Consider the following 23,981-nt stretch of genomic DNA (forward strand, 5'->3'; position numbering starts at 1 on the left):
AGCCTCCAGACCATCTCTTTAAGGACAAATTAGGATTTGGGTTGGAGTAAAATATTTATGAAATAAGAAATGCAGAAATTATGGAACTTTCATTTCTTTTATTTTTTAATTTATTGATTTTAGAGAGAGAGAGAAAGGGAAAAAGAGAGAGAGAGAAACAGAAGCATCGACTTTGTTGTTGCACTTATTTCTGCATTCATTGGTTGCTTCTTGTGTGTGCCCTGACTGGGGATCGAACCCACAACCATGGCATATAGGGGTGATGCTTTAACCAACTGAGCTACCTGCCCGGCCTGGAACTCTCATAACTGAATGCTTTCTCCTCCAGGGAAAGGCAACAGATTAGTCTTAAGTTTCAGAGTTCCTTCTTTGATAATTTGAAGTGTCCAGCCAGGGCCTCAGAAAGGGATTTGTACAGACAGACACGGATACGGATAGATGACTGACTAAAGCCAGGTTCTGCCTTCCCAGCAGTAAATTAGACAATTTGACTGTCCTGTGGCCCTTGTGGTTTTGGAGGTGTTGGGAATCCCATGTGGTTTAATTAGTAGGAATTCACTTACTATGTGAAGAATTTTTTCTTTCCTGTGTGGACTTAACATCAGCTCTCATAGCATATAATAATGAATTCAGAAGGGGGAACAAAAACACAAAAAAGAAGAAAAAAATGAATTCTCTTAAAATTGGAAAGTTATTCATTTCTTGACAAATTTTTGGTTTCATTTAGCAGCCCCAGAGCTCATGGAATATGTCATTCGAGTTATTTAAAATCTAAACCCAAACTTGTAATTCTCTATGGTTTACAGCAGCTGCAAAGTGAGAATGAGAAGTGTGGTCTGGTTGGCTCTGACAACAGGGCTTATGCACAGAAGGCTGAGTTGTGCGCTGATTACTCTCTGCAAAGGCTTGTTCCTTCATCACAGCAAATTAATCTGAGCACTAGTGTGGCGCTCTAAATAGCAGGAGTCTGTATCCGCCCTCAGGGCTTTGTACTGTCACATTTACCAGTAGGGTAGTGGTTCCTGTGGTACTCTAGGGCTTTGATGGAGACTAGGGAAGAAGGAGAGAAACTCAGTGGTCCTGTGCCTTGTAATTTGATGGGCCCGTCGCTTTCATTTCCTGGAGAGATCTCAGAGAGACAAAACAGTCGGGACAGGATCTTGTGATTAAAAGGAGTCATTTTTACAAGACTTCTTGGCCCTGTGCTCCCATTTCTTCCTCTTCTGAGAGTTGCTTCATCCAGAGAAACACAACCACAGTTCTGCCTTATTTAGTTGCCCGCCCCTGTGAAACGTTAATGAACACTTACTGAGGTTTCCCTTTGCACCAGGCGATATGTTAAGCAACTTTATATGCATAGCTCATGCTTTAAATACAGTATCTCGTTTAGGCCTCATAACAGCTCTGTGCAGCGGGTATTTCTATCCCTTCACATTTCTTATAGAAGAACTGAGGCTTGGAGAAGTTTAGCAACATACCCAAGTGATAGAGGCTGGACTCAAACCCAGGGTTTGTTACTCAGTTAATGGTAACACCAGCCATGCAGTTGTTCAGGCCAAGAAGTGAATGATCCTTGATTCCTTTCTTTCCTTCACCCTCACATCCACTCTATCAACAAGTCCTCTGGACCTTATCTCCTACGTATGTCCCAAATCTGGCCACCTTTTTTTTGTTGTTTTTTTTTGTTACCACAACGCCAGCTTCGTCTACTCCCACATGGGCCCTTGCCTAGAACACTGCAGCAGCCTCTTAAGCTGGTCTTCTTGCTTCCATTCCAGTTCATAATGTTGGAATGACATTTTAAAAATCTAAATTAGAGCCTATCATTTCCTTGTTTAAAACTCGCACTGACTGCCCAATTGCTATAAGAAAAATCTAACCTTTACCATGGCCCAGGAGAGGCGATGTGCTTGAGCTCCTGCTGCCTCTCTTATCTCATGCCCTGTCTTCCTTCCTGTCCCTCAGACTCAACAAGCTCGTTCCAGTCTTTGCACCAGGTCCCCCAGCTGAGAATGCTCTTCCCCAGGTCTTTGCCTGATTGGCTCCTTCTTATTCAGGTCTCTGCTCAACTATCACCTCCTCCAAGAGACCTTTTCTGATCACTCCAGCCCACCCCAGTTCCTAAGTTTTATTTTCATCACTGCCTCCCTTCCTTTTCCGTCTTATTCAGGGTTGTATTTCTAGTGCCTAGAAGAGTACCTGGAACAGAGTAGCTGCTCAGTTCATAACTGCTGAATGAATGGCAAACAGATGCTATTCTATGCCTGGAAAGCTCTGGCCACATGTACCTCACTCCTCCTATCCCCTTCACATATTTAACTCTGGAGCATCCTTCATTTCTGGCTCAAACATCATTTCCTTGGGGAAGTTTTCTGTGACCCTATGTTGCATCCTTTTATAAAAACCTGTACTTTTCCTGAATGGCCCTCATCACACGTTTTTATGATTATTTTATTGAAGTCCATCTTCCTCGCCTGACCATAATCTTCATGAGGGCAGCGGGTGCCCAGCATATGTCACATCCATTTGTTAGTGGGTGAATGAAGGAATGAATCGCTTTTTTGCATCATCGTGGTCTGCACTTGAAACATTTGTGCCCCAAATGAATGAGCAAAAAGTTCCTTAGTGCCTATGACTCCCTCAGGAATCCCGTTGGGATGTTAATAGAGACAAATGGGGATAGGAAAGAAATCCTGGGACTCTTCTGATCCATAACACTGAGCAAGTGGCCCGTGCTTTACTGCCCCAAATGCCTTTTCAATGCTGCCTTTTATGTTTTACTTCTTTTTTTAAAACATATATTTTATTGATTTTTTACAGAGAGGAAGGGAGAGGGATAGAGAGTTAGAAACATCGATGAGAGAGAAACATCGATGAGAGAGAAACATCGATGAGCTGCCTCCTGCACACCTCCCACTGGGGATGTGCTCGCAACCAAGGTACATGCCCCCGACCAGAATCGAACCTGGGACCTTTCAGTCTGTAGGCCGACGCTCTATCCACTGAGCCAAACCGGTCAGGGCAATATGTTTTACTTCTTACATCTATCCACAGACACTCTCCCAGTGAGAGCGGAACCCAGGAACGCCCTCGGTTCACTTCACCGATGTCCACTTTTTGTCATGAATTCCAGTAACACATTGTTTTTAAAATGAGGCCCACCTGTGTATAATTTTGATCTGTGTATAATTTTGAACTAAACATTACTCACCTATTGTTAGGTCTACCATATGGTAGACCTAACAATAGGTGAGTAATGTTTAGTTCAAAAATTCAAATCCTTGTTCTATCACTGAATTATTTTGAACAAAGCTTTTCACTTCAATTACTGACTTGCTCTCCACATGTCCAAAGGACCAAAAGACTCAGAACATAAAGATTCAGCTCAACAGTGTGATCCCAAAACCCACTGTTGAGCCAGTGGAATCAGGGATCCAACGCTAGGTACTCATTTATCTTGTTGAAACTTAGGTTTCATGGATTTCCTTTCTCACCATTCCTCTTTCCCTACACTACTAACAACCCTTACAGAGATAACTAAAGCTTAGAAATATTGTTTTCAAAGAAACATTTCTTCCTAAAAATAGCCTAATTCTAAAAAGAAACTTAAATAGCTTTAACTTTATAGGATATATATATCTTTTTTCTGTATCAGGCAAGGAAGCCAGAGTTCTGATTGTATACATTTGAAATATTTGCTTGGTTGTTAGACCATATTGTTTCTCAGCAGGATACCACAAAAGTCATTATCCTATTAATGATTACCTTGAGCTAATGCATTAATCACAAGGCTTTCTTCATATGCTGAAGCTCTAACTGTGCGATAGTATCCAAGTGTTTTGGCCAAGAATTCTGTAGTTTATGTGAGTATAAGCAGAATTGTCTTGAAGTCTAAACCAGACACAGACACAGGTGTGGTTTCTTCTTCTTCTTCTTCTCCTCTTCCTCCTCCTCCTCCTTCTCCTCCTCCTCCTCCCCCTCCCCCTCCCCCTCTCTCTCCCCTTCTTCCTCCTCCTCCCCCTCCCCCTCCTCCTCCCCCCTCTCCGTCCTCCTCCTCCTCCTCTTCCTCCTCCATCTTTAGCTGATATCCTGGCACTTGACAAAGTCATTCACACTGTAGTCCATCTGCTGTCCCTCTTGGCTTAGGGAATTGTTCATTTCTCCATTAATATATGCTAAAATGTCACATTAGAAACTCCTTCTCCACCTGCCTTTTTTTTTTTTTTTAACCCTCACCTGAGGATATGTTTATTGATTTTAGAGAGAGGGGAAGGGAGAAAGAGAGGAACATCGATCAGTTGCCTCCTGTACATGCTCCAACCGATCAGGGATGGAACCTGCAAACTAGGTATGTGCCGAGCCTAAACCTTTTTGGTGTGCGGGACAGTGCTCCAACCAGCTGACCCACACGGCTGGGGCTGTACCTGGCTTCTTGTCTCCAGAGAGCCATTCCGTGCCCCTTCTCCTCATCCCCAGCACCAGCCAATTTCCTTTATCCTGCTTGTCTACTTAGTTTCCTTTCTGTTAGAATTCCCAGCTCCCTGGCATAAACATCTCAAGGTCAAATTTGTAAAAAATTCCAAAGAGCTGCCTTGATTCTGTTGTTGCACTGGAATTATCATCATTAAGGTCTCTTATATGTATTATGTGCTTCTTCTAGGACTTCGCACACTTTATCACATTTGATTGTTCGAGTGTCCTATGAGTGTATCCTCATTCAGCAGATGAGGCTGTTGTGGCTCACAGGAGCTAGATGATTTGGCCAAGAGTTGGAGCTAAAACCTACATCACCCGCCTCCAGCTTTCCCACCAGCCTCTGGTCCCACTCAACAATATATTTTTGAAAGAGTGGTCATATTCAGAAGCTGGGAAGTAATTTTTCTGAAGGATATTTTGTTGTGGTTGTTGTAAAGGGACTTATTTGGGAAGGGACTTTTGTCTATAATCTAAAACATATAATATTAGCTTTATAGTTTATTGTTTTTTAAATATAATTTTATTTATTTATTTATTAAATCTTTATTCAGATTATTACAATTGTTTCTCCTTTTTCCCCCCATAGCTCCCCTCCACCTGGTTCCCACCCGACCTTCTGCCCTTACCTCCCCGCCACTGTCCTCATCCATAGGTGTATGATTTTTGTCCAGTCTCTCTCCACACCCCCACACCCCTTTCCCCCTGAGAATTATCAGTCCACTCCCTTTCTATGCCCCTGATTCTATTATATTCACCAGATTATTCTGTTCCTCAGGTTTTTAATTCACTTGATTTTTAGGTTCACTTGTTGATAGATATGTATTTGTTGTTCATAATTTTTCTCTTTACTTTTTTCTTCTTCCTCTTCTTTAAGAATACCTTTCAGCATTTCATATAATACTGGTTTGGTGGTGATGAACTCCTTCAGCTTTTTCTTATCTGTGAAGCTCTTTATCTGCCCTTCAATTCTGAATGATAGCTTTGCTGGGTAGAGTAATCTTGGTTGTAGGTTCTTGCTATTCATCACATTGAAAATTTCTTGCCACTCCCGTCTGGCCTGCATAGTTTCTGTTGAGAAATCAGCTGACAGTCGTATGGGTGCTCCCTTGTAGGTAATTAACTGTTTTTCTCTTGCTGCTTTTAATATTCTCTCTTTGTCTTTTGCTCTTGGCATTTTAATTATGATGTGTCTTGGTGTGGTCCTCTTTGGGTTCCTTTTGTTTGGGGTTCTGTGAGCTTCCTGGACTTGTAAGTCTGTTTCTTTCACCAGGTGGGGTAAGTTTTCTGTCATTATTTCTTCCAATAGGTTTTCAGTATCTTGCTCTCTCTCTTCTTCTGGAACCCCCATAATTCTGATGTTGGTACGCTTGAAGTTGTCCCAGAGTCTTCTTACACTATCTTCAACTTTTTGGATTTTTTTTTCTTTTTGCTTTTTCGGTTGAGTGTTTTTTGCTTCTTTGTATTTCAATTCTTTGACTTGATTCTTGTGTTCCTCTAGTCTGTTGTTGGGTCTCTGTATAATATTTTTTATTTCAGTCAGTGTATGTTTAATTTCTAGATGGTCCTTTTTCATATCTTCGAGGGTCTCGTTATATTTATCGGCCTTTTCTAGGATATTCTTAAAAAGCCTTATAACCATGGTTTTGAATTCTATATCCAGTCGTTTGTTTTCCTCCATTTCTTTCATTTGTGATCTGTTTCTTTGACGCCGCATTTTCACTGCTTCCCTGAGTTGGTAGGGTAAATTTGTGTGCTAGGTTTCCTATATGGCCCAGTGGGTCTGCCTCCCCAGTTAACCTGAGGTGGACACTCTTGGTGCACCCCTTTGTGGACTGTGTGTACAGCCTTGTTGTAATTAAGTCTTGATTGTTGTTGGTATCACTGGGAGGAATTGACCTCCAGGCCAGTTGGCTGTAAGGATCAGCTGTGTCTATGCTGGGAGAAGTTCGGTGCTGGAGACAGCCTTATAGGATTAGACTTGCCAAATTGCAATAGCCTCTGTGCTCAGCTTGGATGGGGTGGAGTCTCAGGGCGGAGCAGACAGTCTTGGCTTCCCGTCAGCCTTGCCCTTGGGCGCACGCGCGCGCCTTCAGACCTCTGCCTTCCCCGGCTCCCGAGTCTCCGCCCAAGAGTCCAGATTCCCCCCACAAGAGCCTGGGTCCCCAGGGGCTCGCCTGGAACTGGGGTTCAGTGCAGTCAGAACTGGGGCTCAGTGCAGTCAGGAGCTTCTGACTCCCTTCCACTAGGGAAAGCCTGTGGCAACCTCCTCAGCCTTTTTGCACACTGGCACGCGTGTGCCTTCAGACCTCTGCCTTCCCCGGCTCCCGAATCTCCGCCCGAGAGTCCAGATTCCCCCTGTAAGAGCGTGGGTCCCCAGGGGCTCGCCCGGAACTGGGGTTCAGTGCAGTCAGAACTGGGGTTCAGTGCGGTCGGGGGCTTCCTTCCCCCTTCCGCCAGAGAAAGTCAGCCAGGCTCTCAGCCGCCCTTCCTCTCTGCGTGCACAAAGACCCTTTGCCGTACCTCCAATTCTCTGTGAGCTTTTCTCTTTCCTTCTAGTTGTAGAATTTTCACTCAGCCAGCTTTCCTGTGGTTCTGGATGGTGTCCGTTCTGTCTTTTAGTTGTAGTTTTGAAATTGTTGTGCGAGGCAGCAGTTTAGGTGCTTACCTATGCCGCCATCTTGGTTTCTCCTCCTAAATATAATTTTATTGATTTCAGAAGGGAAGGTATAGGGAGAGAGAGATAGAAACATCAATGATAAGAGAGAATAATTGATGGGCTGCCTCCTGCATGCCCTACACTGGGGATCAAGCCAGCAACCTGGGCATGTGCCCTGACCGGGAATTGAGAGGTGACCTCCTGGTTCATAGGTCAACGCTCAACCACTGGCCATGCCAGCTGGGCTGTTTGTTTCTTTTTTAAGGTTCAGGCAATGAATAGGTGGTAGTATCACTGTATCATTTGTTTCTTGAGGGTTCAAGATTCATTACTGAGGGTTTAAAAGAGATGGGGTCTCCCTGTGTTGCACAGGCTGGAATGCAGTGGCATTCACAGGCACAAGCCCAGTACTAATCAGCACAGGAGTATTGACCTGCTTCGTTTCCAGCCTGGGGAAGTTCACTTCTTAGGCAACCTGGTGGTGCCCTGCTCCCTGGAGGTCACCATATTGATGGCCAACTTAGCACAGACACCCGATTGGCATAGCGCGCTACAGCCCAGAACTCCTGGGAGCATCCTTCATTTCTGGCTCAAACACCAGGCCCTGCTATAGTTTGCTCTTGAATTCAAACTCATCTGGCATTTTGATTCATTCATATTTATGGAGTACCCATTACATGCCAGGCACCAGAAATAGGATGGGGAACAAGACAGACGTGATCCCTGCCAACATGGAATCTAGGGAGGAGACAAATAAATGGGCAGTTGCAATATTTTAATAAATACCTGGGTAGGGGATGTGCCGGTGGGATGGTGGCAGGAACATCTAACCCATACTTGACAATGGGGAAGGCTTCCCAGACGGGACTTTTAATTTGCATACTGAAGGATAAGTAAGAGTTTTAGCCAAATTGGGATTGGGATGGGGTTGGGTAGGCAATAAGGTTTCAAGAAGATGGGAAACAATGTGAAGGCCTAAAGGTGAGAATGTGGTCATGTTGCCTCAGTTCTTGCTCATTAGGTCAGATTTCATGATTTAGCTCTTGGAGAGACTTGGAAAAAGCAATGGGGAGAGCTCAGAAGATACCTATCTCTTATGTCTTAACAGAAAAAACTGGAATCTCCACCCCCATCTACCAATCCCTTCCTGGAAGATGAGTCAACACCAGAGATGGAGGAACTGGCAATGGAGAAAGGAGATTTAGATCAAGTAAGTCTGGTTTGCACTTCCACTTGCATCCTACCTAGTGCTTGTTTCTGAAAATGGGTCTGCTCGCTCTAAATATGATCCTTCGGCTATTGACCACATTCAGAGATTACAACTTTGGTGGTCTTTATAGAAAGCCTTTATCTCAAAGTGTATTTAGAAAACTGAGTGAAACAGCAGCCCTTCCTGCCCCGCCTCTGCTCCCAAAAGCCTCACCACCGGAATTAGCAACACGCACAAACTTAATTAGCCCATGAGGTGGGGCAGCAGAATTCTGCCCAGCCTCAGTCATCATCTCCTGAACTTGTCAGCTTAGCTTTCCGTTGTACTCTCATCTGGTCCGGTGATGACATGAAAGGCCGAAAGATCCTCAGCAAAGTTAGCACCATCAGCTGGGGGTGGCCTCCGCTCAGTGTAAGCCGATCGCTTTAGGCCTGGAAGCCATTGGGGAGGCCTGGAAACATCAAGGTGACCCAGTGGTGTATTTGGAGTTACTTTTCCCAGAACACTAGCACTTTCATTTCCTTCGGATTTTTCTGTCCAACTCTAAATTTCCTCTCTCTTCATCCTACAAGAACTGTGTTTTTGTTTCACTGCCATTTTATGACAAGAAGGGTTTAGAGCAATAAATCAGAACTTTTTCTGTCTGGATTAGTGATCCTTCCTTTTAATTTTCTACATTTGGCTTCTAAAGAATTATTTTATAGTATTGGTTTGGTCCAGACACCACCAAAGGAAGGCTGTCCAGGAAGACTAGCTCTGGGAAACCTAGCCACACTCTTTGCAGCTCACCCTGTATTTCTAGCATGGCGAGGGTGGTGTACAATCCTGGCAGGAGCCAGGAGAGCAGAATTTCCAGGGGCAGTTCTGAAGTGATGCAATAAAATGTGTCTGGTCCATTGGTTAAATAATTATAATAACATGGATACCTCACATTTTTATGGTGCTTTATAGTTTAAAAGTCTTTCACATGCTTTATTTCATTTCATCTTCACAGTGCCTGTCTCTCATTTTATATGATTTTATATGAGCTGCAATGCCTGCAGCTCAGAAAGGTTAAGTGATTTGCCTGGGTTGCCTAGTCTGGAAGTGGAGGAGCTAAGACTAGAAGCCAGGCCTAGAAGTCAGAGACTAGGATTCCTTTCTTGGCACTTTTATTACCCTGTGATGTCTCAATGAAAAGTAGAGGACATAGGAATTATTCCCATGAATAAAAGTGAATGAATAAAATTGAAGGGTACCTTCAGGCTGTATACCAGAGATCTATAGGATTAAATTAAATTGATTTAAAGCCATGTTATCAGCCAGCGTGGGGAAAAAACAAGATTTCTTGTAACATTTTGGGAGGACGGGCCAGATGGGAAGGAGGAAGCTGTATGTAGAGCTCATTCTTCTGGTGTATATCCTCCACCCACCCTGGGTGCTATGTCTCCCAGTGCTGGTAGCTGCCATTGTCATGTCTAGAACTGTGTAGTTGAATACTCAGATGCTGTAGTGGCCCTGACCGGTTTGGCTCAGTGGATAGAGCGTCGGCCTTCAGACTGAAGGGTCCCAGGTTCGATTCCGGTCAGGGGCATGTACCTTGGTTGCGGGCACATCCCCAGTAGGGAGTGTGCAAGAGGCAGCTGAATCGATGTTTCTCTCTCATCGATGTTTCTAACTCTCTATACCTCCCCTTTCCTCTCTGTAAAAAATCAATAAAATATATATATTTTTTTTAAAAAAAGATGCTGTAGTGCTGCCGTGAAAAGTTATCCCATCTCTAGATGTGATTAAACTGGATTAGGATACAATTCCCCATTTCCTATAAAATTAGTTTTGCCAGGTAAAACACAATTTTTATTATTTCTTATGAAACTTTTTGCTCGTTCCGAAAGCTCAAGGTTATTGTTATAATGACCAAGATCTGCTCATTCTAAGACGGAGAACACAGATTCATGTGGTAAAGCAGAGTCATGTTGTAGGGAAAGTGCCAGTCTGGTCTGTCATTATCTGACCATATGACCTTCAGTTGATTTTTAAAATATATATATATTTTTATTGATTTCAGAGAGGGAGAGGGAGAGAGATATATATAGATACATCAATGATGAGAGAGAATCAGAGAATCATTGATCAGCTGGCTGCTTCCCACAAGCCCCATACTGGGGATGGAGCCTGCAACCTGGGCATGTGCACTGATGGGGAATTGAACTATGACCTCCTGGTTCATAGGTTAATGCTTAACCACTGAGCTATGCCAGCCAGGCTAGATTTTTACTTTCTCCAGACTTCCCTGGTTTCTTGATCTTTAGAAAAAGCTAATTGCTTTCAAACTGATTCCTGAGTGCCCCCATCAGGTATCACTGTGGAGAGTTGAGAGGAGTCCTATTATGAGCCACTTTTATCGTGGACTTCCAGGTAAAATTTCTTTTGATCCTGGGGTTTAATGTGTTTAAAAATAAAGTACTAAAAAAATCCCCAGACTAGATTATCCACTTGCAATTTCACAGCCTATTGCTTCTTAGTAATAAAACTTACACACCAGTGACGAATGCCTCCTCACATACCTTCCCCGACCTTGCAGGCCTCGCCAGCACTTGTCTTGCTTGTGATTGATTAAGTGGGAGCTCCAGGATCTTCCTCTTCCCTGCCACTTACTGTGGCTTCCAGTTGGGTGCACAGGAGCCCTGTGGAGTACTGGGGAGGAAGTCCACAGTTTGCTGTAGCGAGCTTAGCCAGACGTAGTAGGGGAAGGCCCCCAGCGGTTACCCTGAGTTACCCAACCCACCGCGGCACTGCAGTCAGTGGACAGTGTGCCCCCATGGTAAGGCTCATTCCTGCTCACTGCCACTGTTTAGGTTATGGTGAAGGGAGAATGAACTTGAAAAGAGGCATTTGGTTCGAACAATCAGTTGCCAGCATATTCCCAATGATAAAAATAAAATGGCATATGAAAAGAGAATGAGGGTACTCAAAGTATAAAAGAAAGAGGCAGAAGAAATAAGGAATTTCTGGTTAAAAATGTCCCCTTCTGGTGATCCGAGCAGTAAGACTTAATCTGTTTACATTGGATAGTAATAAAAGGAAATGGGGCCAGCTGCAGACCTCCTTACTGTGACAACAGTAACCTTTTATTATTCCATCAAACTCCAGGAGGAAATAGCTTCAACATCTGCAGCTTTTGGACAGAATTCACACACTCAGAAAGCCAGCCTGAATGCTACTGCTAAATGACTTAGTAGATGCTTTGAGCTGAGAATCAACCCTTTGGGGAGCTGGATGGTGCAAAAGGAGACACCAGCTTAAGCTGAAATTCCAGTACCTATTATCTAAATATGAGCACAGTCATGGGCAGGAGGCAGCCCGTGGAAAGAAAGGAAAGTTCAGGCAATCTCTCCTATTGTTCTCTTCCTTCCATCTCACACTGAAAGCGCTGCAAGAGGACTGAGAGCTGTGGTGGCAGGTCTCTGTTCTCACTGCCAGGAGCGGCATTAGTGGGCAGAGGCTGGGCAGAGCAGAGTCGCCTGCGGGTGGGGTGGGGACGCCTGCTCTGTCTGATTATGCTGCTCTCTGAGTGCCAAATTCAGAGTGTGCCGTGGGGCTCGTCAAGCACAGGGCCCGAGGAAGACTGATCAGGATGAGTGTGTTGGAACGTCATGTAGCCGTTTTCTTTCATCATTTAGAATCTGTATTTTATACTGAATGGGTTTTTCAGACTTAGAGATTTTTATCATGTCATTTTCATGCATGCATAAAAAGAAACACAAGCAAAATAAAATAGGATAAGATATTCTTAAAACTTCTTCACATTCAGAGTCCATCTATCTCTCTCCTGAACCACTTTTTAAAAAACTTTTTATTTGGGGATAATTACATATACAGTCACAAGAAGTTGCAGAGAACAGAGGTCCTGTGTACCCATCTCCCAGCTTCCCCCAGTGGTGACGACTAACACAGTACATTATCAAAACCGGGGAATTGATCTTACCCCCTTGTTTGCTCAGGCATGGATTTCTGTATTTTCCCACACATTAATGTCCTCTGGGTCATCCAGAATGTTGGTGGGTGCCATTTCTTAAGACTGCTCCCAGCTGTCTCTGGGATGTTCTGCCAGGCCATTGGCACCCATCTCCCATGTCTTCTATTTTATTTCACTTAAAAAAAATAATGTGAAACTTAGAGAAAGTTTTAAGAATATTACAAGGAACTCTTAAAATCTTTCACCTTGGTTCACTGGTTAACATTTACTTTGATCACATCCTCCCCGCTCCTCCTCTCTCTCTCCCTCTCTCCCCCCATTTCTCTTTCAGAACAACTTGTTAGTTTGCAGATAGCATGCCCTTTACCTCTATAGATTTCAGTATGTATTTCTTAAGAAGAAAGACATCCACTTAAATTACCACAGCTCAAAATCAGAAATTTTCTTTTAAAAAATATTTTTATTGATTTCAGAGAGGAAAGGGGGGGGGGAGAGAGAGAGGGAGAGAGAGAGAGAGAGAGAGAGAGAGAGAGAGAGAGAGAGAGAGATCAGTGAGAGCGAATCATTGATTGGCTGCCTTCTGCATTGGGGATTGAGTCTGCAACCTGGGCATGTACCCTGACCAGGAATCGAACTGTGACCTCCCAGTTCATAGGTCCACGCTCAACCACTGAGCCACATGGCCAGCTGGAACTCCTTTTCTTTAGGTATAAATAATAGTAAAAATTCCTACTTGAGGGTTGTGAGGAGTAGATGAGATATTACTTCATATCAAAGTGCCTGGTTCATAATAACAATCAGTAAAAAGAGGCTATCAAAATTAGATCATGTGAAAGCATTTTTATAACTTTTAAAGCACTATAAATATAAGATGCTGTTATTAGGTAGGATTTAAATTTTTAAAACATCAGTCAGATGATGAATCACTTCCAAATTGAAAATGCATGTATTATCAACGTAGCAGTAAATTTTCACCATACCAAGCAAGTAAATGTTGCTAACAAAGCCAGCTTATTGTTCACAAGTTGGCATGAATTATAATGCAGGATGTAGACCCAGTTTAGTTACTTTTTTGTTGTTGTTAATCCTCACCGGAGGATATTCTTCCATTGATATTTTTAGAGAGAGTGGAAGGGAGGTGGAGAGACAGAGAGAAACATCGATGTGAGATAGACACATCTATTGGTTGCCTCCTGCATGCACCCCGATGGGGGCCAGGGATCGAGCCTGCAACCCAGGTACATGCCCTTGACCGGACTTGAACCCGGAACCCTTCAGTCCGCAGGCCAACACTCTATCCACTGAGCCAAACCAGCTAGGGCCAGTTTTAGTTACATTGAGTGCTTCTTATCTATAGTTAGGAGTGAACTTGGAAGGAATATTTACTTTGAAACTGCTTGAAATTTTTCAAAGACAGCTCAAGTATAGGGTTTCTTTTTTCTTCTTTTCTTGTCTTTTTTTCTTTACAGCCAAAGAAGCCTAAAGCCCCAGACAATCCATTTCATGGCATTGTGTCCAAGAGTTTTGAGCCTCATCTCTACGTGTATATTGAGTCCCAGGACAAGTGAGTGATGAACATTTTGCTGTTTTCTATTGCATTTCCCCCTCCTCTGGTTGTGGTTGGGCTTCCCAAGGACACAGCTCTTTCCCGAGGCGGAAGGAAGGACTTGGCATGCCTGGGACCTTCCCGGGAAACCTGTTAAGGATATTTTTATATCTCTTGAATGTTATCATTTACTGTGTCTATAAATCTCAGAAGTCTGATTTTGACTCTAATAAGGTCCCAAAAGGATCCCAACATCCCCTTCCCCCTGGGCACCAAGCCCTTACACAGCTGTATGTGTCAGCCCATGGGCTTTACAATGTCAGGCACTGGCAAACAGAGAAAGACAGCCTAATCTCTAATGTATATCTTTTCAAGTATAATTTGTTTAACTTTTCATTTTGAAATCATTTAGACTTACAAAAAAGTTAAAAAAATTCTCAGAGACCCTTTCCCCAGAGAATGTTAACATTTTTTATAACCATAGTTATCAAAATCGGGAGGGTAACATTGTCCCATGAATGCCCTTTTTCTGGTTCAAGATCCAGTTATGCATTTAGTTGTCAGGATCTTAAATTTCCTTCAATTTTGAATGGTTCCTTAGTCTTTTTGTTACCTTCATGACCATGACACTTTTAGAGAGTATTGAGCAGTTGTTTTGTACAATTCCCTTAATTTTGGTTTGTCTGATGTTGCCTCTCAATTAAATCCCGATTATGCAAGAATTGGGGCAAGAATGCCACAGAGGTCATGTCGTGTCCTCAGTGCATCATATCAGGAGACGCGTCATGTGGATTCGTCCCATTGCTGGAGATGCTGACTTTGACCACTTGCTTTAAGTGGTGTCTGCCAGCATTCACTGCTGTGAAGCCACTGTTTTCCTCTTTCTAATTAATGAGTATCTTGTGGGGGGGGATACTTTGGGACTATGTAAATATCCTGTTTTTCATCACACTTTGCCTACTCACTTTGACATCCTTTGATGATTTCTGCCCGACATGATTATTACTGTATTGTTTGCCAGATGTTAGCGTCTGTTTCCATCACTTCTTCTATATTTACTAATTGGAGTGCTACTGTAAGGAAGAGCCCCCCTTCTCCCCCATTTGTTTGTCAGTATGGACTGATGGGTTCTTACCTTCTTTTATGGATTGTCATTTATTTAATGTATATGCATCTTACGAACTTAAGGGCTCCAGAAAATTTATAGAGCCGCCCAGTGTAGCCAAGTTTCCTTACAGTCAGAGAGGATGCGTGATCCCGTGTCCACTGCTCATGCAAAGCTAGAAAACCCCCTCTCGTCCCTGAACCTCTGCCCACAGCCAGAGTATGCAGACCCTTCCACACTGGAAGGCGGACTTGGAAAAGGGTGGGTTTCTGGAACAGCCGAGCTGTGGAGACAGGCTGGCCCAGGCTCCAAGGGGAGGCCTGGTAGCCTGCAGAACACACATAAGAGAACCAGACAGTGGCTCACATGGAGGGAACAACAGTGGCTGTGAAAAAGTTCTTGAGGGGAGTTCTCTGGGAAAGCATTTAGGCACCAAAACCCAGTCTTCCCCCTCTCCCCCTTTTAATGATTCTGTCATAGGTTAGTGAATTCTTGTTTCCAAATGTGTTTTAGGGGTAAATCATAAGATTAAGAGAATATAAGTGGATTCACTACATGGAACATTATTATTATTCACCTACCCAATTGTTTTCTAAGTATCAATCTTTACCAATTTATTTTATGCAAAATGGTAGCGATGTAGAATATAGGAATTATCTTCTGCTGCCATGCACGCGAGTTGTGAACATTGCAAGCTACTGTGTAGCAGGGGTCCTCAAACTTTTTAAACAGGGGGCCAGTTCACTGTCCCTCAGACCGTTGGAGGGCCGGACTACAGTTTAAAAAAAAACTATGAACAAATTCCTATGCGCACTGCGGGCCCGGGACGAGTCGGCTGCTAAGCAGGAGAGGCAGCGGCACCTGGCGGGCCGGATAAATGTTCTCGGCGGGCCACATGTGGCCCGCGGGCCGTAGTTTGAGGACCCCTGGACAGTTTGGAGGGGAAGGCTAAACAGCAGCATTACCCATGCTACTGAACACAGGAATTTTTTTATTGAAAAAGGTTAAGAATTAGATAGCAGTGTCTTCATAATATTTCTCTCATCATTGAAGACTGAAGAAAATAAAAAGTCACTGAAGATTTAAAAAGAGAGGGAAAAGGAGAAACTAGGAAGCTGCTACAACGCTGCCATACAGTCAGACCATCATCCTGCAATAATCGCATACTTGATGGCTGCATCATTTTTACTGAACCGTGTGAAACTACACTTAGAAACACATCAAAGCAAAATATCATGCCTATCCTCAATCAAAATCAAAAAGAAAGAAGGCAAACAAAGAAATAACTCCAGGATGAACACACTATAAATAGATGAGCATTTGGAGAATGAATCACTATCTACATTCTTGGACTGTCCCATTCTGCCCCAATAAAAGTGTCACATACTTGATTTTTATAGCTAACTTCTATTCTTTTCCTCCCCAGTGACTAAATGCTTCAGATTAAAATCCCAGAAAACTAACTTTGTAAAAGAGTTTCTACATTAACAAAAAAACTGCTTGCTGCTCCCCCCCCAAAAAAGTTGCCTGGACAGTTTATGCCTTGTAATGCCAGTTTTCTTCCTGCTCTCTACCCTCTGGGTTTCTGCCTGCAGGCACACAGAGGGTCATCGTTACTATTGCCTCTTAGTCCTTTATTTTTAGTTATTTACTTATTTTAAACTTCTTGTATTTTGTTATTTTCTTCCATCCCTAACATTTTTTTTATATATATTTTATTGATATTTTACAGAGAGGAAGGGAAAGGGATTGAGAGCTAGAAACATCGATGAGAGAGAAACATCGATCAGCTGCCTCCCGCACACCTCCCACTGGGGATGTGCCCGCAACCAAGGTACATGCCCTTGACCGGAATCGAACCCGGGACCCTTCAGTCCGCAGGCCGACGCTCTATCCACTGAGCCAAACCGGTTTCAGCCATCCCTAACATTTTTTTTGATGGGAAAACGTTGATAGAAAACCAGTGCAGGCCCCTAGTCCAGTCTATCCCAAGTGGATTCTGACTGCCGGGTCCCAGAAATGCGTCTGGGGCCTCCACCTTCTGTGCATAGTTGACAGTTTCCACACTTAGAGATTTTCCTTTTTGTCTTCATATTTTGTCACTGGAGGGTCCTATGGTCCTTTCTCTTCTGGTTTGAGGAGGTTTTACTTAATTATATTCCTCTTACAAAGACTGGAAATTAATACAAATAATCTGGATTTCCCTTTGTAAAAAATATTTAAAACCTGTAAAGAATTTTTGTGTGTTTATTTGAGCAGAACTGTTGTTGACTATAGCAGGGAAACAAAATCTCAATGTATTGAGAAAATGCTCCCGCCTCTTAGTCCTTTAAAAGCGCTCCATCTTTTGCGTTCAGAAAGTTTTTCTCAGGAAGTTAGTAAGACCCAGAGAGGGCCAGAGAAAGAATCAGCTATGTGCCGACTAGATTACCAGGTTTTAAAGCAACCCACCTGGATGGCTGTTATTGGGCAAAGCCCCTTCTTATCAACCCAAATTTTTATTTTTAAAAAGGCTTAAAAGCTATTGGGTCCAGGGTTTAAAGTGCATACGAGATAACCACACACTTTCTTCCCCAACCTACCAGGTCTAAAGAGTCATTTTTCCGAATTATTCTAATTCTGGTATCTACTCTTTTCACATGGCCTTGATTCATATAAAGAATACTCATTGTTCATGGTACTTCGGGCAAAGAGCCAGACCTCCCTTCCATAGGGACTCTCCATTTCTCTATGAAAAATGAAGTGCTGGCCACTCATCCTGCCATTTGGCCTCACTAGGATATTTCCACAGCACGAGGGAAGTGGCGGAAGCTGCTTGGAGGAGAACTGCGTAGGTTGTACTGTTGTAGCTCCAGAATAAGCAGCAAAAGCTTGAAGTAGAAAATAGAATTCACAAAGTCCATTTCCTCATCTGTGAAAGGAGAGAATCAGACCAAATAATGCTTAAAGCAGTAGTTATTAACCGTTTTTGAGTCATAGATCCCTTTGAGAACCTGATGAAAGCCAGGGACACTCTTGCCAAAACAAATCTTCATGAACCTACACACAGTTTTTGAGTACAATTTCAAGGGATTCTATAAAGCCTGTCTTCCCTTAAGTCAAAGAATCCTAAGGCTGGGGGAGAAGCTCAGGTGGGGACTGATTTTGTACAAATTACTACTCTTGTAGCTCTGACTCAGAAATCTTCAAGGGAGGAAAATCTTAGACCATTCACAAGCTCCGAGATGACAGAGACCCAACACAGTGTAGTGGAAAGAACGTGGATCTGAATGCCAGACAGACCTGGATTTGAGTCAGAACTCTGCTCTCGCTCACCTGGGACCTCGAGCATGGTATTTAACCTGTCCGAGTTTGTTCTGCCCCCTCTGCAGTGAAGTTAGTAATGCTCCCCTCCTAGGATTAGTGGTGAGGGTGAAATGAGGTGACATGTGGATACTTGGCACAAGTAAATGGTGCTCAAGAACTGTGCCCTCCCCTCCCTGTGATCTTGTTCTGGACTCTTAGGCAACAGTTGGGTGGCCTGATCAGTGTTGCCAGCTTTCTGCTGGGCCTGGCCTGGGGTCCATCCTCTCATCTCCCCACCCTCCCTCCTGCCCAGGGAAAGTTCTGACAGCACCTGCCCCAGCCAAAAGCCAAGCAAGCAGCAGTACTGCAGAGCCAGTACCTGGGAGGAGGCAGAAAGTGGAGATGTCCCCGAAGCCACCCCTTTAACAGGTCAGGCTAAGCTGTCATTCTATGCTTTAAGCAGCTTTCTCAGTTTTTGTTTACGTTCAAGGAGGAAGGTAGTATGTCTTCTACTTTTGGGAATGTAGTGCTTTTCTGCTACTTACTCTTGAGGAAGAGATTTCTCTGCATAGGCACTTTGTTCATTCAGTTACCTCTCACTCAGAAAAGCTATTAGTGAACCATTTCTGCCCGTCCTCCTGAGTCCCCTCTAATAACTTCTGTTGAAATGGAGCTCCTGCTTCTTCTGGCTTCCTCAAGCCTAAGTTTCTCTGTCAGTTACTTTCAATCATGTTTGTTATAACCCAGAATTTATTCCAGGATTATGGGTTGCATGTACTTGTCTCTTTGGACTCCTTCAGTCCAGAAAAATAACTCATCCTTTATCTTTCATGACCTTGAAATTTTTGAAGCGTACAGGCCAGTACTTTGTGGAATGTCCTTCAGTCTGGTATTTTCTCATGATGGATGATTTATGCAGAAGTGGGGCTGTGTTCTTAGTAACCCATGTCAGGAGGCACCAGTGTCAGTTTGTCCTTCAATTTGTGTTCATTTTTATTACTCAGTTTAGATGGTGTTTGCCACTTTTCTGTATTTATTCATAAGTAATTAGTGCCAGGAGAAATTTTGAAACCATATGTATAGCCTTTTTCTCATCTTTCACTGACTTAAACACTCACTGATACTTGCCTGAATCATTTATTATTAACGTTGTCAAATGATGATTTTTCTAATTGTCATTTCTTTTACATTTGTTAGTTGGCATTATATATATTTTTTACATTTTATATATTTATTTCAGAGAGGAAGGGAAAGGGGGAGAGGGAGATAGAAACATCAATGATGAGAGGGAATCATTGATTGGCTGCCTCCTGTATCCCCACACTGGGGATTGAGCCTGCAACCCAGGCATGTGCCCTGACCTGGAATCGAATTGTGACCTCCTGGTTCATAGGTCGATGCTCAGCCACTAAGCCACACCGGCCGGGTGACATTATATTTTAAGCAAAAGCTTTATCTTCTCCCCCATCTACTTATATTGTGTGGATTCATAAATTTCTATTTTATTCAATGGGTTCTAGTCATTACTATCTTTTTCTTTTTAAATTTATGTTGGAATAAATTTAGACTTACAGAAAATTTTCAGAAATAGTATAGTTTTCTCATATTCCCTTCTCTCACGTTCTTCTAATGTTAACTTCCTACTTAACCATAGTACAGTTATCAAAGCCAACAAGTTAACATTGGTACAGTATTAAACTAAACAACAGACCTAACTTGGATTTCACCAATTTTTTTCACTAATGTTTTTTTTTTCCTTCCAGGACCCATCATTATTTATTTTAATGCTCAAATAGGCCCTGATTTAGCTATTGGAACTCCCTTCAAACTCATTTTTCACCTTATTTGCATCTTTTTTTTTTTTTTAGCACTTTTCTGGTACAACAAAAGATACTAGGTTAGCCCTAGCTGGTTTGGCTCAGTGGATAGAGCGTTGGCCTGCAGACTGAAGGGTCCCGGGTTCGATTCTGGTCAAGGGCATGTACCTTGGTTGTGGGCACATCCCCTGTGGGAGGTGTGCAGGGGGCAGCTGATTGATGTTTCTCTCTCATCAATGTTTCTAACTCTCTATCCTTCTCCCTTCCTCTCTGTAAAAAATCAATAAAATATATTAAAAAAAAAAAAGATACTAGGTTCATCTTGTGCTTTCCTACCTCAGCCCTAGAGTCATTCATTTTTTAGGATCCCTTGTTCCTTTGGTAGGAATGATATTTGGAAACTAGGTTCTTGGCATCAGATACAGTCATTATGCTTGGGTGTCATGCTTGTAGGTCCATATACTAAGAACTATATGTATGTGTATAGACGCATTTCTCTATATCTATTTTTTTAATCCTCACCCAAGAATATGTTTATTGATTTTAGAGAGAGGAAGGAAGAGAGAGAAACATCAGTTGTTTGCCTCTCGTATGCACCCCAACCAGGGACCAAACCCACAACCCAGGTATGTGCCCTGACTGGAATTCGAACCCACAACCTTTCAGTGTACAGGACGACGCTCCAAACAACTAAGCCACACCGGCCAGGGCCTCCATATCTATTTTTATACCCATTTCTATGTTGTAACCTGTGTGTTTATGCTGATACCTCCAATTCTAATCTAACCATAGGGATTATTTTAGCTTCCTCCTTTACATGTCTGTAACTGCCTTCTATGGCAGTAAGAAACCTGGCTCCCAGTATCCTCCCCATATTTAGTTATATGCTCCATTTACCTATATGTAACCCATCTCCCAGTTGGGCTCAAGCTAAACCTTGGCTCCCCAACCCCACAAGCCATACCAGAACCAAATCCTTGGTCCCAACTAAAAGGAAGGAGAAGGCGGCGTGGGGCGGGGTGGGGGGGTGGGGGTGGGGGTGGGGCGCGGGCTAAGTAACAAACTAGTTTGAGTGCCCTTGAATTAGCAAGTTCTGTAACTTCCTGGGGACCTTTTGGGGGTTTGTCCATGCTTACCTCCTTGCCAGCTTTTCCTGACTGTCATCTGCCTCTCCCAGTGCCTTCACTCCTTCACTTCCCATGAAAACATTGTTTCCATACGCCATGGGCAGGCCCAGCAGAAGAATTTGCCTTGGTCATCCATCGATAAGCTTGGTTTGCAATGTGGTTTTTCTTCTCATTGTATTTTACTATTTACCTCTAGTGATACTACTCTGCAGAAGTCTCTATTCCTAGGTCATTTTATTTATCAATGGAACTCCCAACAGTATTACACAGTTTTTAGGCCCCAGCTACAGTGAAGAGGGGAAAAGACACCATCTACATCCATGACATGTTTCTTCAAGCTGAAGAGAAAGTGAATAACAGCAATATCAAAATACCATATATCTGTCTAGTGCTTTACAGTTTTGAAATCAAAGCACAGTATAGTGAGTGGATAGAGCTTAACTTTGGAGTCAGACAGACCCAACTTCATATTCTAGTTCTGATAAATTCTATAGGGAAAATTGTATTATTTTCCTCAGCCTCAGTTTCTTCATTTATAAAATGGGGCTAATAGACCTTCTACTCAGGTCTATTGAGAGGATTAAATGAGTTATAATTTATAATGCACCCAGCACATGCTTTATAGGCTTATACCTGTACTGGGAGAGAGAGACCAAAGAAGGATTGTGGTACACAGTGTGAAGGGATAAAGATAGGAATAATTTGTTGAGGAAATACAGAGGAGTGTATAAATCAAACTGCAGGCTGGCGTTTCTCCTTTGTATCTTCTACCTCAGCCAAACCCATCTCCTCCTTCCCACCCTGTCTTCCTCCCACAATATTCTGTGCTCACTTCTGATTCCGTGCCTTAATTCTCTCACCTGAATCTGCTGTGACATTTTCTCTAGTGTCCTCTGGTATTTCCATTGTCTAAAACAATTACTCGTTTTGTGTAGACTGCAAAATTAGCATTTTGTTGCTGTCTGGGAATCTAACTATCATAAGCATGAGGGTCCTGCCTCCCCAAATAGATCAAAGCCTCTAACGGGCAGACACTGTGTCTCGGCCTGAGCTGCGCCTTGACTAGGGCTTGACCCTTTGTACTCTCTTACTTGGTTGTAAGCGCTTTAGGGGATAAAGGCACCTCCTTGTGATTCCAGTCAATAAACCGGTCGATGTGCCACACGTCCCTTTCTCCAGTAGTCCAACAAGACGATCTTGCCAAAACTCCAGGTAGCGTTCGGTGTTTGGAAGAAAGGATAACCTTTGCTTTTTTGTTATTGTTGTTGAATTCATTTATATCTTATACTGACAGTATTTGACTGGATTAGATCCTTCCCACCGTTCATTCCCCTCTCTTAGGAACAAAGTGTGGAACATTCCCCTCTCTTAGGATCAGCTGGGTATGTACTGGGCCGACATAATTGGGAGATGAGGTTCACACTTAAGCATGAGGGGTGGGCCTAGGGGGAGCAGAAGTAACATAAACATGATTCCTACTCTCATGGAGTTTATCATAACATACATGAAACAGAGAAGATTCTACTACTATCCAGCAAGCAGCTTCTGCCTTTTGTACCAACTTCAGCTTATTATAGAAGTGGCTGTCTAGAGTGCTGTCTTGGGAACGATTCTGAAATTACACCAAAGACCCATGAAAAAGATTGCCATGATTGATGAGCATTGCACTGTGGGCCCAGGATGGGAGGCAGTCGACATGTTTCCTGAATATTTCATAGCCTTGCAGTGTATATGTAAGTGTAAGAAAATGAAGTGTCACCTTGGCTGATTTGGCCCAGTGGGTAGAGCGTTGGTCTGTGGGTTCGATTCCGGTCAAGGGCATGTACCTAGGTTGCAGGCTTGAACCCTGGCCCTGGTCAGGGCGTACACAGGAGGCAACCAATTGATGTTTCTCTCTCACATCTATGTTTCTCTGTTTGTCTCTCCCCTCTCTTCCACTCTAAAAAAGCAGTGGAAGAATATCCTCAGGTGAGGAGTAACAAAAAAACAAAACAAAAAGAAGTGTCAGTGTGTGACAGGACAGATGTTGAAGTGAAGATAGAGGATTGTTGTGAAGATAGAGAATTTGTTGTTGTTAATCCTCAGGTGCACCCTGAGCTGAATGGAGAAGTGTTGGGAGAATATTTTGGTGGAGGGAAGCATCTAGGCAAAGGCCCAGAGTCAGGGATAGAGATGGAGCAGGGGGCGGTTGAGGTGAGCCTGGCTGGAGGGGGGGCGGTCACTATGGAGGAAAAGTGGGAGATTACATGGAAAGGTTGGGCAAGAAAAGGCTGTGAGGAATGGGGGTGGGGAGGCCGGAGTTCCTTCCCTGCTGCTGACCATCATCACAAAGCCCGAGCCTTGGCATGGAGTTCTTGGAGGGCAGAATGGCGGCATCTGGATATAATAAACTTTCAATAACAAAAGCTCTGGAGTAAAATGTCAATTTTCTCCTGTTCCCTGCTAATTGATGCTGTGTGTGGTTCTTGTCTTTTTCTTCCTGACTGTTATATAAATACATTTTTAAAGCACAGCTGGATTCCTGTAGCCTTAGACAGCCACCTACAAAGATGCAGAATGTCAAGAGGGGTGGGAACCCCCTCCTCCCATTCTTTACACTGCACAACTGTGCAGGGAACAACCAGTGCAGGCCTGCTGGGTTCTAACTAGTGATGACTCACTACAACTGAAGCAAAGTCAGTGATGTTTGAATGGGAAATGGGAGAAAAAATGCAGCCGCCATCACCACCACAACCTAGGGCGAGCCTGGAGTGGCTCAGACCCTCTTCTCCCAAGACGCTGTATGCCTTTACATCTGTAGT

The 23,981-nt window shown here is 43.3% G+C and overlaps 1 protein-coding gene across 1 annotated transcript in view; it reads left to right on the top strand.

Moving 5' to 3' along the window:
• Positions 1–23,981, top strand: part of VPS53 (VPS53 subunit of GARP complex) — a 154,646-nt gene that overhangs the window by 78,071 nt on the left and 52,594 nt on the right. The window contains exons 12-13 of the mRNA XM_080681611.1: positions 8,241–8,342; positions 13,770–13,864. Coding sequence (XP_080537737.1) covers positions 8,241–8,342; positions 13,770–13,864 — 197 coding nt within the window. The remainder of the gene's footprint in view (positions 1–8,240; positions 8,343–13,769; positions 13,865–23,981) is intronic.

Source organism: Plecotus auritus (assembly GCF_963455305.1).
Source record: "Plecotus auritus genome assembly, chromosome: 7".
In the NCBI taxonomy this organism is placed as follows: domain Eukaryota; kingdom Metazoa; phylum Chordata; class Mammalia; order Chiroptera; family Vespertilionidae; genus Plecotus; species Plecotus auritus.